The 15,214-nt window shown below is 44.0% G+C and overlaps 1 protein-coding gene across 1 annotated transcript in view; it reads right to left on the minus strand.

Moving 5' to 3' along the window:
• Nucleotides 1–3,200: 3,200 nt before the first annotated feature.
• The window catches only part of LOC311329974 (transmembrane protein 26), a gene marked incomplete at both ends in the record, with an annotated part of 14,031 nt that continues 2,017 nt past the window's right edge, over nucleotides 3,201–15,214 (minus strand). The window contains 2 exons of the mRNA XM_084461924.1: nucleotides 3,201–3,268; nucleotides 14,551–15,181. Coding sequence (XP_084318050.1) covers nucleotides 3,201–3,268; nucleotides 14,551–15,181 — 699 coding nt within the window. The remainder of the gene's footprint in view (nucleotides 3,269–14,550; nucleotides 15,182–15,214) is intronic.

Here is a 15,214-nt window from a genome sequence, read left to right on the forward strand (position 1 = left end):
GCAATTTTGGACGCTTTTAAAGAAAAAATACCATCAAATTATTTGTTTTTCTTTGTACATTTTGCCCATGATTTGGGACCCCACTTGCAATACCATCAGGTTGGGAATCGCTGGTATAGAGGAACAGGAAGGGTCACAGTACAGTCCCTTGGGGGGCACCAGTGTTGTTCATCACCCCACCGGACAGCCTGGGAGCTTATCTGCAAGCCGGAGGGACTGGAAAGGTCACTGGAAAGGTCAAATGCACTGGAAAGGTCAAATGCACTGGAAAGGTCAAAGAATGACTCTCACTGTGCTTCCCGACCTTTCCAGGTGTGAGTAAGTTCTGTGAAGCAGGTAAATGATAGCATCATCCAGGCTGATTTGGCCCTGGTACGCAAACTGCACACTCCCCAGATAGCAAGCGGATGTGTAATAATTCTGGGCCATATATGGGCCGGAACTAACTCCACAAGGGCCAGATCTGGCCTGTATATGGCCCTGATCCGCTTGCTATCTGGGTCTGGTGTTCATTGAGCTCTTCAACTCCTCATTGGAGACATGCCATGTACCAGCTTGCTTCAAGACCTCAAGCATCGTCCCCATCCCCCAAAAAACAAGGATCACTGGACTTAATGACTACAGACCCATCACCCTGACCTCTGTGATAATGAAGACTTGAGTGCCTTAGGATGTCCCACCTCAAAACCATCACGGACCCACTCTTGGACACCCTGTAGTTTGCCTACAGAGCTAACAGTAACTCAGTCTGAGCGCAAGCCGAGTCTATGTTTCATGTTTGATTGATTGATTGATTACTTTATTGATCCTCCGAGGAGAAAATTAAAATAGTCAGCATCGCATAAAATACAAAAACACTTAGGAAGTGCAACACACACACACATACACATACACACACACACACACACACACACACACACAACAGACATTTACATTCCCAAGTCACATTCCTCTGGGGCATCAAGAAAATGCTAAAACACAATCGCTAAGAGCACAATGTACAGTCGCTAAAACAACAATCTGCAATATAGAAAATAAAAATTAAATTATTAAATAATAATTTAATTAAAAACACTCTCTCAAGTGGCCTATACATACCGCCCATGTGTACTGTTAAGTAGCCTTATGGCCATAGGCACAAAGGGTTTCCTAAAGCGCACAGTAGAGCACTTTGGCAATAGCAGCCGGCCACTAAACGAGCTCCTCAGACATCTGAACACACCGGACGGTCCTCATGGTCAAGTATGGCCTTCAGCCTTCTCCTGGTTCTGACTTCCATGATAGTCTGGTTCTGATTCCATGATGTTTGTATTGTCTGTTGAAATTCCTTGTTTTTGCCGTGGGATGTTTTTACTTAGAGCCCACCTCTGTACAGCACTTTGGTTGACTGCTGTCATTTTAAATGTGCTTTATAAATAAAGTTAGCCTTGCCTTGCCTTGGGAAATGCAGTAAACACGGCCCTCCATTTCATCCTTCAGCACCTGGACTCTGCAGGAACCTACGCTAGGTTCCTGTTTGTGGACTTCAGCTCCGCCTCCAACACCATCTTCCCGGCCCGGCTGGAGAACAAGCTCTGCCAGGTACTACATGTGCCTGACTCCACCTGCAGGTGGATCACCTAATTCCTGTCTGACAGGAAGCAGCATGCGAAGCTGGGAACACACGTCTCTGACTCCCAGACCATCAGCACCCGGTTCCCCCCCAAGGCAGCGGAGATGGTTGTGGACTTCACCCGGCGCGCCCCTCCATCTGGAAGCTTCCGCTCTACTGAGAGAGTGAGTGTCTCTCTCCCAGAGAGGGTCCTGCACGCCTCCAGAGCCCTGGAGCGGGCGAGAAAGATCATGGCCGACCCCTCCCACCCCAGACACAAACTCATTGAACCACTCCCCTCTGGCAGGCAGCTGCAGTCCATCAGGATTAAAACCTCTTGACACAAAAGCTGTTTCTTCCCGACTGCAACCGTCCTCATCAACAAGACCCAGGACCCCAAATGACCGCATCATTATTCTGTACATTACTTTTGATTGTATTGTATATGGGATTGTATTGAATATAGGATCATATATGTATTTGCCTCTTCGCAACTGTATTTTGCACTGTCCCGTCTTGTCCTTGCACCTTGTTTATTTGTTGTCTGTTTTTAGTTATGCACCAATAGTCCAAAACAAATTCTTTGTACATGTGAAAACCTACCTGGACAAAATAAATCGGATTGTGATTCTGATATTTTAATGACTTCCATTGCAACTACACTACATTGCAACCATTGTGTGCAGCAAATACACTTCTACCCTGTAAGTCTACTAACATAACCACAGACAAATGAAAAGTAACCTGTTGTGGTACTTTTATAGGGGGTGAGTTTGAGGTTCTGTTGTGTGCGTGACATGTCACAAGTTAGCCCTGGACATCTTCCTGAGTCTTGTGTGCGGGCCCTAACCTTGACCTGAGATGTAGGAATCAGTGTGTAGCCTATGTGTAAAACAAAACAAAATGGCACACGGCAGTCCCCGATTGCGTGGATGAATCTATTCCAGCGGTCCACACCGCGCCAAACCAGTCACCATACTCCTTCACCTTTCACCTCGGCAATGACGCTCGTATACTGTAGCCATACCTCAGGGGACACCTCTGCCTCATCATCATCACATCACACAGACAGTACCACGCAAAATATCTAAATAAAACAAGTGTATGTGTGCGTGTATTTAGATATGTGGGGGGATGGACGCCTAACTAAACCCAAAATGTACCCAATACTTTTCCATGGGAGGGAGGTGTGTGTGGGAGGGGGGGGGGGGGCGCGTAGAGGGTCAGTAGTGGAAAAACTGCAGTACATGTGTCTTCATCGAACTGACAGGCTTAGCTAAGCAAAACGCTCAACATTTTATCGACACTTGCCACGAAGAAGGGTCTGAAGAATGTGAATGGGGGAGAGAGGGGGAGGGGGGGTGGGTGTCAGAAAGGTGTCGCTCGCCAAGACCGAGCACAAGATAATGGAAGGAGAGCAGTGTAAATTGCTTTAGATGAACCGCTCTGGCCCGATAATGACAGCAGCAGTCGCGAGGCGACCGTCGATACAATCAATACATGAACCAGGGATGTGTGAAAGCCGAGGCCTGGGCCTCACTACTGACGAATCACCGCCATGCATGGCTAGGCTGTAGCTAGTAATAATGTCACAGAGGAGTTGTTTTGGCTATTCTTCTGTGATCTGCTCTTTCTCTTCTGTTTTGTTCTTGTCGTTTCTTTGTTTCTTCTTATCCCCTGCGTTTACATAATTAGATCAACACGTTTGATAGGTGTTACTGTAGAAGTGTTAGTTGGAGCAGGTGGGCGTTACGAGGCGAGGTGCTGATTTATTTTCCGATCCAATGGGTGAGAAAATAAATCAATACGCCTATGAAAATGCTTTTCATGGTCATTACCTTCGTGTTATACTGTAAACTGAAACATTTCTAATAATTAAAAATGGTTTCTTGACTGATGAGATATGCCTGTGGTTTCTGGTGCGAAGCAGAGGATACAGACAAACTGGGTTACATTTACCCACGTTTATATGAAGTATTTCTACAATGTATACTCAAATAATCTTCTTTATGCCATTATCCCATGACTATAGCTTGATATGCCATTATTTCTTTGTTAATATGACAGTAGGGCTGGACTTATCTAAAGCCAGCCGAATGCTTTCAGTTCAATTGTCACCTATCAATGGTGTAGATTGTGTGGTGTGGGTTTCTCCCCATTTGGTTTACATAATTACAATATGTAGGACATACGCAGCCACAAGCGATTTTTCTCTTTGGAACACTTGAGAGAGTGAATGGAGCGGGTCTATTTAAGGAAGTGGGTTAGTGGTGAGGGGAAGAGTCTTGATTCAGAGAATAAACACATTTTTTACACATTAGGATATTTGTTATTTCACCATACAGCCCCTGAAGTCTGTGTTGTAGACTGTATCCGCAGTACAGTAGCTGCCATGCTTCAACAGAAAGGAGAATTTTGAGAGAAATGTCTTGTGAGTGTAATATTAAGTTCATGTTGTTGTATTTGTGTTGTACAGTACTTGAGTAGCATCATTGGAAATGCTAACCCGTGAGATTGCAATGCGTTTTCCTCTTGACACATTCTAATTTGTTTCATTTTCAGGTGCTGTTATCTTAATTAAATACAAATATGATACAAAGCCCATGCTACATTATATGTCTGATTTGTACAGTTGGTTGTGCTGTGGGTGCACAGAAAGACCATTTGAATCCTGTGTTTACCTAGTAGTCAATATATGAAACCGGACAGTAAAATAAAGCATCACCAAAACATTTGTAATCTTCCTAGTGCAAGAAATGCATGTACAATTCACATATTTTACAAAAATGTTACAGTGTAAAACAAGGAGAAACCCAGATAGACTTTTCTATATGTGCCACAAGACCATTATTCTGGACTTGAAACCAACAGTCTTATCATAGTGTTTGGATCAAATAGAGCCTATTCCTTTTCTACATATCTCTCACAGAGCTTCCATACAAATATGCAATCTAGGACATGATTTCCATTTCTATCACACGATGCGCTCTCACTTTGGACTTGTTGAGGGACAATGATAAAAGCAAATCAAAGGAAATATAAAATAAACCCACACAACAAACGAATGCTCAGGCACTCTTTGTGTAGGTTTATTCAACATGACATCAATGCGGAGGTACACACATTGTTAACCAGTTGGATTACAGTGATACACTGGTTAACGCAAATTAGAATATGTTTTTGGGATCATAATTCATAGATTCACTTTGAAGTACCTTGGCACAGTCAGGTACGTGGCAAAAAAAAAAACCTTTGAAGAGAGATTCTCAAACACGAGACCCTGTGAGCTTGCCAGAAATGGAAGGCAGGGAGATAAAGGAGCTATGAGAAGGTTCAGTACAGAGCCGAATGGTCCACCCCCACTCAAGCCTACCGCTAATCATCTATCACTGTCATCACAAGGCCCAGATGAATCCAACATGGACACTGATGAGAGACAGTCCATGCAGCTTCATGGCAGTGGATCAGAAGCATGGAGATTCTCTTATATCTCTACATCTGTATACAGTAAGAGAGTCAAGTTGTCTAGAAAGGGTATGGTATAGGCTTGGGCTACTTGCATAAGAACATAAATACATACAAAGTCTTTGTACGACATGTTGCCATATTTGCCGGAACGTAACACAGACATAATCCTTTTCGCTGATCTTTTGTTTGGAGCAAATAATTGTGTTTCTTCCCTGAGGCTCAAGGATACATGAGAAAGGAAAGAGAGAGAGGAAACCACGTCAATACGGTTGCAGTACAAACAGATAAACTAACATCATCTGTGTTGTTTTGTCCCAGTCAGATGTCCGGTCAATAGTTAGCACTGAAGGCTATGCATAGAATTAATTTTAATTACAACTGGGAGCCCAACTAATGTCTGTTCTGTAATAGATTTAAAGGAAAACATCTTGCCAAACCTCTTGTAACAAGGAATTCTTCAACACGTGGCGAGTTAGAAGCATTATTTTGCATCTCTTTTTGAAAGTGCATGATGAGAAAGTGTTCAAATGTTTGTATTGGTCAACAGCCAAAATGAAGTGGACATTGATGAATGTGGTTATAAAAACGGATATTCTGCACTCTGTCACGCAGGGCCATTGGAGGACAAGGGCTGGCCAAGGACTCGTACGAGAAACTGGGGTAGTTAGGGTTGATAATGCACTTTGGTTCCTTACTTCAGTGTGTTATTTAACACCTTTAAAACAAAAATGCAATTTAGACTCTTTGCAATTTAGACTGCAAGTCGTCCAGCAAATGGCTGGCAATCAGCACCTCCGGAACATTATACAGGTGCTAGCCACGGGTACCAGAGGGCTTTGAACACACCGTCAGAAACAAGGAATTTGTTGAGTGGGAAAACATTAATGTTAGATGAGAGATGCGTTTTCTATGCGCAATGGCTGGGCACTCCCTTGGTACCAGATCCAATGGAACATTGGTGTCCTTCAACGGGTTTTATAACCACATTCATCATTGTCCACTTCACGCTGTCGGCTTCTTGCACTCTGACCACTTGTACGTACAAAGGAGGATCTGGTGCCGGGGTGAATGGAGCCCTCGGTAGATTGAACATGGGCTTGGTTACAGTACATCCTAAAGTCTTGTCTCTTGTGACTTCTCGTCTCCATAAATAGATGATTATCCTCTCCTCAATTTGACATTGTCAAGGCCTTTCAAATTTAACAAGCTCTCATGGTAGGCTCGTCACGTTTTTAAATGATGGACAAACATCAAATAATATTGGCTCAGTTCAGCTAAAAACTCCAAGGACTTTGTCATTGCTGCTGTGTTTATTATCAGGGTTTTAGGTTTGCTATATGTTAAACATCTTGTGACAGTTTTTTTTGTAAAAACTGCTATCCAAATTCTTTTTTTCCATTTATTAAAAAAATATATAATTTGATTGATTGACGGACCAATGACAATCTGCACATACCCACAATGAGCAAACCTCTGTATCTCTCTATTTCCGTTTTCATTTTCCTTGGGCAATGTCGGCCTGACAGCATTTATATTTGCCATGGGTACTGGCAGGGGTCTCAAGCAGATGGTGACAGGGCTGGATTGTTTAATTACAGTACATAATTAGGGCCGACTAAATGTCCAATTAGTGATAGCACTATGCACTACCCACAGCAGCCAACAGGGGGCACGCCAATTAGTGGCAGCACTACCCAGAGAAGCCAGCAGACACGCAATGTGCACACACACACACACACACACACACACACACGGGGGCACACATACACACACACATACACGCCGTACAGTAGAGTGTATAGAGGACAGATGCTTGTCAACAACGCCATGCATGGGAGAGCAGTGAGGAGAGGTGATAACCCTCTATCAATTCTACAGAAAGTGTGTGTGTGTGTGTGTGTGTGTGTGTGTGTGTCCATAAAACATTTTTGACACCACATTTCCGTGAACACGAAATCGAAACTTATCTTACTTCCGTGGCATTCCCGTGAGCAAACGGGTATCATAACTAGTATTGCAGGTAGGGTTACTGTAAGTGTAAGCAGTGGACCATTTTGCTGGAAGAGAATCGAGAGGCAGAGAAGGCCCGTCTAGACTATTACAAACCAGTCAGGCTCCATGTCCTGAGGGACTTTCCAGAGAAGTGGATATCTCTTTCCAGGTTCCCCCCTCCCTCAGGAAGTGTGTAGCCCGTGAACCTGAGCAGATAGTTGTGTCGCCACACAGACAGCCCTGGAAAGGAGTTGCTGTTAAGACTAGAGTTCATTGGTTGGTTCTCACTGACAGGACAGAGAATGCAACACAGTGATAACGCTCCGTCTCTCTCTCTCCTTCTCTGTCTCTGTCTCTCTCTCTCTGTCTCCCTCTCACTCATTCTTGCACTGTTTCTCTTGCTTCTCTCCGCGTTTTTCTTTCTCTCTCCGTTTCTCTCACTCGGTGTTGTTCTGTTTCTCTTGTTTGTCTTGTTCTTCTCTCTCTCTCTCTCTCTCTCCCTGAGCATATCCTGTGACACCCAAATCCCTGTCTGGGGATGAACCAGAGTGCTTCTGTTGTCGCTCTCTCATGCAAGTGTAAAGTGAATCCCAGCATGCCTCACTTTGGCCTAATACAGATAGGAGGCTTGTCTGTTGCAATTCAAGCTGCCACTGCCTTACTGGCACCTCATTAATCTTTCCTATTATAGGGGGGTGGGTACTGAGAGGGACACATAATGCAATAGACGGCACTGATACAGATGCCATGTCACATGGCCATTGAACTTCTTGTGACAAGGTGTCATCTGAGACTAAGATTTCTTGGACATCTATGATCTTCATAAGAGGGTGAATTAAGGGAATCAAAAGTTTCTGTCTAGATTGGTCTAGTTTGAGTGTTAGTTTTGCAGATTTAATGCTGCCCTCTTTTGTTGTGAGTACAGTATCAAGTTATTTTAAACTGGGTCATACAAAAGAGGTTAAATGAAGGGACATTAAGTTTGAAAAGTCAAATGTGAAAAAATCTCTGGACTGCATGCAGAATTAAGAGTGGAATGAAAAGCCTACCAAAGACACGCACCAGACCATTTAGCTCATTCAGTCATTGGCAATCCTATGCTATACTATAGTCCTGCTAACATGTTTTTGTACCAATGTCAACAGGGGTATTATCTTAAGTAACAAAACCACAAAAAACATTTGCTTACTTACCTCTTTAATCTACATCTCTGGTCAAATAATATTGACTGTAGTCATCAAACGCCTGTTTTCAACATTTCAAACATGTGGGCTGCGTTCAAATTCAGCAAACAGAGGCGAACGTTTGTGGCGGACATGTTTTCTTTGAATGGTTAAACTTGAATGGAGAGCCCTTCTCTGATCAACAATCATTTTCTGGATTATATATTTCTCCGATATGCTGCATTGTTTTTATTTGTTTTAATGGCATGCATTATGTAGCCTACCTCTCTCTTTAAGTGTTCGGTGGACTAAGTGGTCACCTAACTACCCACCAGCCTATAAAAGGTTACCGGTATTGTGATCTGCCACACCCTGAAGAAAACATTTGATTGTCGAAAAACGTTGGTCCCTGCTTTAATAAAGGATTTTTAATTTACTATACCAGAGTGCCTCGGGCTACCTCCTTGACTGCTTTTACCACACAGTCTTTTCTCGTCCATCTTAATTCTTACGTCAGAGTCAGGCGTTATATTGAATGTCTGACCGGTGGACAGACCACACAGTTCTTACTCTTCTCTCTCTGTGGCGGAGGATGCTGCACCTTACAATATACCGTCTAGAGCATTTTGAAGATACTGTATGCTGTGCACACTGCTCAAGTCTGTGGTTATGTTGAGGTGGTCTGTTGTTGTCTGTTGTTACCACCACCTCTTACCTCTGCCCCAGCAACAGCGCAGGGCGAGAGATAATGTGTTCAGTGGCATGGTTTTGTAGTAGGGTGTAGTATGGGCCAACTTGGACACCATTCAATTTTGGAGGAGATACAAATCACAGGGCGGGTCCACAATCCATTCACCTCCATTCATTTTTTGGACAAGGATTACGCCAAAACTACCGAACTGATTTTCATGAAGCTTGGTGGAGGGGTGTAGCATGGGGCAGTTTAGAACCCATTTAAGTGGATCCGAATCACAGGGCGGGTCCACAAGCCGTTTCTTGGTTTGCCCATTCACCTCCATTCATTTTACGCAAAAACTACCAGACTGATTTTCACGAAACAAAATTCCCCCCATTCATTGTCAATGCAGCAATACCAGACTCGCACACACGTGCAAGCACAGACACACACACACACATAACAGTAAACTCAAACACAAACACACACATATGCACACACACTTCACTGTCCAAGAGCACAGTACAGAATACTTATCACCTATACTTTGGAAGTCACACAAGTTATCAAGTTCAACATTTGACCTCAATACATGAGTAAGTATTCTGTTTCACAGGTGCTGTTTCTCAGTGAGTTTAATGGAACAGTGCATACTGTCATTTCCTCGCTGGTTATTGTCTGACAGGACTACTTTGAAAAGGATGATGTTGATTGATTTTGCCTGGCATATTATATTCTCTAAGCCTCGGTGTACTATGCAGTAAGTTCACCTTGGGTTTACAAGGAACCATTAAAGCAGGCTAGAACTGAATGTTTTGACTTAAAGTAGAGTTGACAGTATTTACAAGGCACCCAGATAACCTCTTAGAAAATTCAGTTCAGTGAAAAATAATATGTTAAATTTATGAACTGTCAGATAAATTGACTGTTAATCCGGGAACAGTATGAGGTGAAAAGGAGGTGAGAGGTTTGTGAGTGTCTCTTAGTTCCCTTGACTGCTCTGGTGATTAGAGAAATGATACAATTAAATGTGTTTTCAGTGCTTAAGAGTTAAAACGCTTTACTGACTAGTTCATGATTTTTGCTCAAATGACTTCCCGCTTTTCTGTTCTTTTCTCTGTGTACAGTAATCTTAATTCAGTGGGTTTCTTGCTCGCATTATGGTGCACAAACACATGCAATTTATGCATTTATTCACTGCCTCTTCGGGTTTTTTTCAAAGCCTTTTAAGCATCACTCTTTCTGACGAGTGAAGCTTAGCTTTTTAATTATTCATTTTGGCATATCTGAGGGATATTTTTATCACTTTTATGTTTCCACCCAGCACAGACTGAAATATGTGTGAAAATAAGGCAAGTGATAGTTTATTCAGTTCAATCAGAGTGATTTAATGCTGAAGTTGTGGCACTATTTTGGGCATGATGGCCACTGATCCATAATTGTGGGGAAGCTGTCAGAAATGACATCACTTTGACGTGGGGGAATCAGTCACTGAATAGCGTCCCAACTTGCTCTGCCGAACCGAAGTTGCCTAATGCTCAAACGTTTCAGTGGGCTAGTGTGTGACCTGTGTGACATTACACAAGACACCTTTACCTTTACACAAGACATGGCAAACTTGAGTATGAAATCAGCGTGCCAAGAAAGGCATTAACTGTAATAATTTGGGAACTGTAGTGTGTATGTAGGCTATCCGAGAAGAGGGAGTAGCCTAGAGTATACAGCAACATAGACAATTACGTAATTGCATTGGTGTGTAGTAGGCCTAGATTCTGCAGCTCATTCGGCTCATGACTATTACTCTATATGGTAATGAGGTTTAATTACTATACAACCATTATCATTAAATGATGATGAACGTACTTATTAGTTAAACATGAATAAATTACAAGTCTCCATTCCTTTGATCATTCATATAGAACTCCATTGTACAGCATAATAATGTGTTCTTAAGCCGGCCAGTGTGGAGCCAGTGTGCAGTGTCTGTTAATATAAATATCTCATTATAAACGTCTGGATTTATGCATACATGATAATACCAATAATCCTTTTGGCTCACCCTCTAATAGTGACGTACTCAACTTATGTCACTCAAACTCAAAATGAGGATGGAAATTAGTTCGCTAAAGACAACTTCTTGGTATGACAATGTTGATTGTGTTTGTAAACTAAGTGCTACAGCTAAGCTATTCTATGTAGCCTCGTGTATGGCAGTATTTTGTGAAAGAATAACTGAATTTATTTTATCTTAAGTGTAGTTATACTAGCCAAGGATGAGATACAGCAATGCCCCGTCTGTTACAAAAAACTACAACTCCCAACATCCACCACCACAGATACGGTATCAAGCCTACTGTCTAAACACACCAAGCCAGTGTTGCAGCTGTAGAGCTTTAGAGCTCATTTGAAGTTTGTGTGTTTTTATTTTGCCATCCTCCCTCTGTAACATCAGGGTGGCATGTTGTCATCATCAGGGAGCCATAGGGTTTGAGTGGGCAGACAGTTGTATATTTTGCCACCATCATCAGCTTGAACAGAGGAAGTAAGGGAATCCTGGTGATGAAAGCTGCCCCATCTTCGCTGACATACCTGTTTTGTTTGAGCGAGTGCGTCTCCCTCTCTCTCCTTTCGTGTGAGGAAGAGGAAGAACTCGGATGAGGGGCTGTGAAGGACTCATCCTCGCATGCTGGCTTGCAGTCAACGCACTCTTCCTCACTCTCTCCCCCCCATCTATGTAGGGCAAGCCACGGTTTAACGAGGCTCCATCAGCTGACATTCCCATCCTCCCACGTGTTCGTCCAATCTTGTTAAAGCGTGCCGCTAATCTGGGGAGGAAGAGGACTCTTCTCGGGCAAGCGTGTCTTTCATCATCCTATTGTGTTGCTGAGATCACATTCTCACTCAATGCTCCGAATTCTAACTGAAATATATAATCCCCGCACATTAAAGAAGACATATGGTCTCGATCTTGTTGATTCATCACTGATTGCTTTGACTGGGAGGAAGTGGGCGAATTGTGATGATCTGTCACTGCGCGTGTGTGCGTGTGTGCGTGTGTGCGTGTGTGCGTGTGTGTGTGTGTGTGTGTGTGTGTGTGTGTGTGAGAGAGAGAGAGAGAGAGAGAGAGAGAGAGAGAGAGAGAGAACATTATTTAGTTTAACGGATAGGACCGGTATTTAGCATTACAGTATAAGCCATGTTATAAGGTTATTTACGATCATATACTGATATGGCTCATATGAGTTTTGACTAACGTTGCACTCTCAAGATATGACATGTCGCCGCTAACGCAAACAATGGACCACTCAGAGTTTCCTGCCTTTGAAAACAAGAGTTGATGGTGTTTTTGAGCGGTTTTCTATATGCACACCTATTGATCCATTGTGTGCGTTAGTGGCTACAGCTCATATCGAAACTTTGATATGGGCTGTTATAGCCTATATGATTGTAAATAACCTCATAACATGTCTTATAATGTGAAATACTGATCCTATCCTTTTACAGATATCTAAATGGACTGTTCATTAATTTTCCACTTCTCATGTGAGAGCTCTCTCTCTCTCTCTCTCTCTCTCTCTCTCTCTCTCTCTCTGTCCCTTTTGTACTGGAAGCCTCCGTCAGGCATATTTTCAGATTACCGTGTGGAATTAAATATTTGATTCTCTCTAAATTGAGAAGCTACAGTATAGCTGCAAGCAAAACATTGCTTTTTAGAGCAACAGGCTGGTATTGATACTGTCGATATCTCACAAGCTTGGTGATGCTGGGCTATTCAGTGGCCACAGAAAGATATACCCCAGGAGAGGTTTTGCAAAAAGGTGAATTGAAGTCAGACCCAATGACAGTCACCTACTGATCTGCAGACAATGACACTTGCTGGTGGCTGTAGGCTATGCCTAGATGTTGACTGACCCTTGAAGCTAGTGAGTTTCATTGGATAAGCGTGGAGGTTTAAGAGTTTTCCGAATTATGTCCCTTTTTCTTGTGAATATGCAGCTTTAAACAAATACGATGACAAGCCTTCCATCGTTCTCAATCTTAACACATCCGGTCACAGCTGTGGAGTTCTTTTCTGGAAGCTCAACAAGGATGTGTTTACTGTGTTAGTTCTGCAATACTGCCCCAGCAAATTCCCCCTTACCCCTCACCCCTAACTATTGACAAACATATAAATATAAGTGTGCATGGGGGACATTGTTGGCCAGATACCTGAGCTACCTAAGGAGCTTTCTGTGGAGTTAAAATTAGATTAAATCAAATTGAAAAATACACAGCGACACACTACGTTTTTTATTTAAGGGGTTGATGATTTATAGAAACCTTTAGTTCCATAAACCTTTCCATAAACCTTTCGTTAGATTAGGCTATGACTGCCTTTACTAACACCATCAACCAAAGGATATTGGATGGGTCTGCAATGTGAAATGTTGGTACAGTAGTCAGAAGGCTACTGTAAGATGTCTGTTAGATCTGGAGGCTGCGGCTATGCTGTCTGCCCAGAATCCTCTCTGTCTAGCTGGCATGTTATGTATGTTATTGAATAAAGAGGTTGTTTTGAGGTTGGTTTGACTTGCCAACACTGCCATCTCATGGAGATGATAAAAAGGGCGACAAACCAACCGATGACAATTTCGGCTACAAATCATTTTACAAACAGATTATATACTCCATGACCACATAACTCGAAATGAAAAACGGCACGCAAACACTATGTTATAAAACATTTAATTGACCTACAGATAATACATCATTATTTAACGATCCCAAGGTAATCATCTTTGCAATAATGCACAATTCTTACGATATTCAAAACAGGTATTTCAACTGGAGCTCTTTCAGATCAAGGTGAATTTAGTGCGCTGACACAACAACAACAAACAATCACTAGTAAGTATGTTTTTCTTGTCACGAGCATTATCATTATCATCAAGTTCAAGGCATTTTATTGTCATTGTCATATTGTCATAACGTTATTGCTGATTCTATCTTTAGGGACTCGCCCTATACGGTGGTGTAGAATGGCCCTGATCCCTCAGGATCAGACTCTTGGTGGTAATCTACACTTTTGAGCCGGCGGGTGTGGATGTGTCCGACTCTGCCCCCCCGCTGTGTGAAAGCAACCCCCCCAGGAGGACCGAGACATCCCTCCCAGCATTCCCAGACTCTCTACCACCGGCTTCACCTCTGATCACATTCTCTCTCCCTCTCCCCCTCCCTCTTTCCCTCCCTCTCCCCCTCCCTCTCTCTCTCCCTCCCTCCCTCTCCCCCTCCCTCTTTCCCTCCCTCTCCCTCTCTCTCTCCCTCCCTCCCTCCCTTCCAGACTCTCTACCACTGGCTTCACCTCTGATCACATTCTCCCTCCCTCTCCCCCTCCCTCCCTCCCTCTCCCCCTCCCTCTTTCCCTCCCTCTTTCCCTCCCTCTCTCTCTCCCTCCCTCCCTCCCTCCCTTTCCCCCTCCCTCTTTCCCTCCCTCTCCCCCTCCCTCTTTCCCTCCCTCTCTCCCACCCTCTCCCCCTCCCTCTCTCTCTCCCTCCCTCCCTCTCTCCCTCCCTCTCTCCCTCCCTCTTTCCCTCCCTCTCTCCCTCCCCCTCCTCCCTCCATCTCCACCACGGTCTGGCATCTCTGTTCTCCACTCCCCCATCTCGTCCCGGTCCCCAGACCTCTCCTCTCGCACTGCACCACCACAATCCGGTAGATATCCAGCATGACGACCAGGAGGTTCTTGGAGATGAAGAAAATCATGGACTGGTTGCGCACCTTCAACCCGATCATGAGGTAGAGGCGGTAGATGAGGAACGGGCCATCCTGGAACATCACGGCGAGCAGCATCCTCCATACTTCGTTGGAGCAGCAGGAGGGGGTGGAGGAGGAGGGGGAGGAGGAGGAGGAGGAGGGGGAGGAGGCGAAGGGAGTGTCGGAGGGGGAGATGGAGGGCGCTCCGGAGCCTGTAACTACACTACCGGCACTTCCCCCTAGAGAGTGCTCCCGTAGGGGGAAGTCTGGCTGAATTTGTCCTTTTTGGGGAATGGTCTGGGTAAGGACTAAAGGGAACTGTATGAGGGCCCAGGTGAAGAGGAACAGCCCCACTTTGATGACTCTTTTGTTGTTTTTGACCTTACGCTCCTCGAAGTTCCCGAAGAAGTCCAGGATGTCAGCTCCCAGGCCTACGTAGGCCATGAGGAGCTGGGACAGCTGGTCACGAGACATGTCCCCCTTGGGCATGAGCCAGCGACCCAGAACCAGCACGATCAGCATGGTCTGTTCCAGGCCCTCGTCCCAGTCCATTTTCGGCTTCATTCAGCACAAAATAATAAAATACGAGCA

Source organism: Borostomias antarcticus, assembly GCF_949987555.1.
Source record: "Borostomias antarcticus genome assembly, chromosome: 3".
NCBI classification, from domain to species: Eukaryota; Metazoa; Chordata; class Actinopteri; order Stomiiformes; family Stomiidae; genus Borostomias; species Borostomias antarcticus.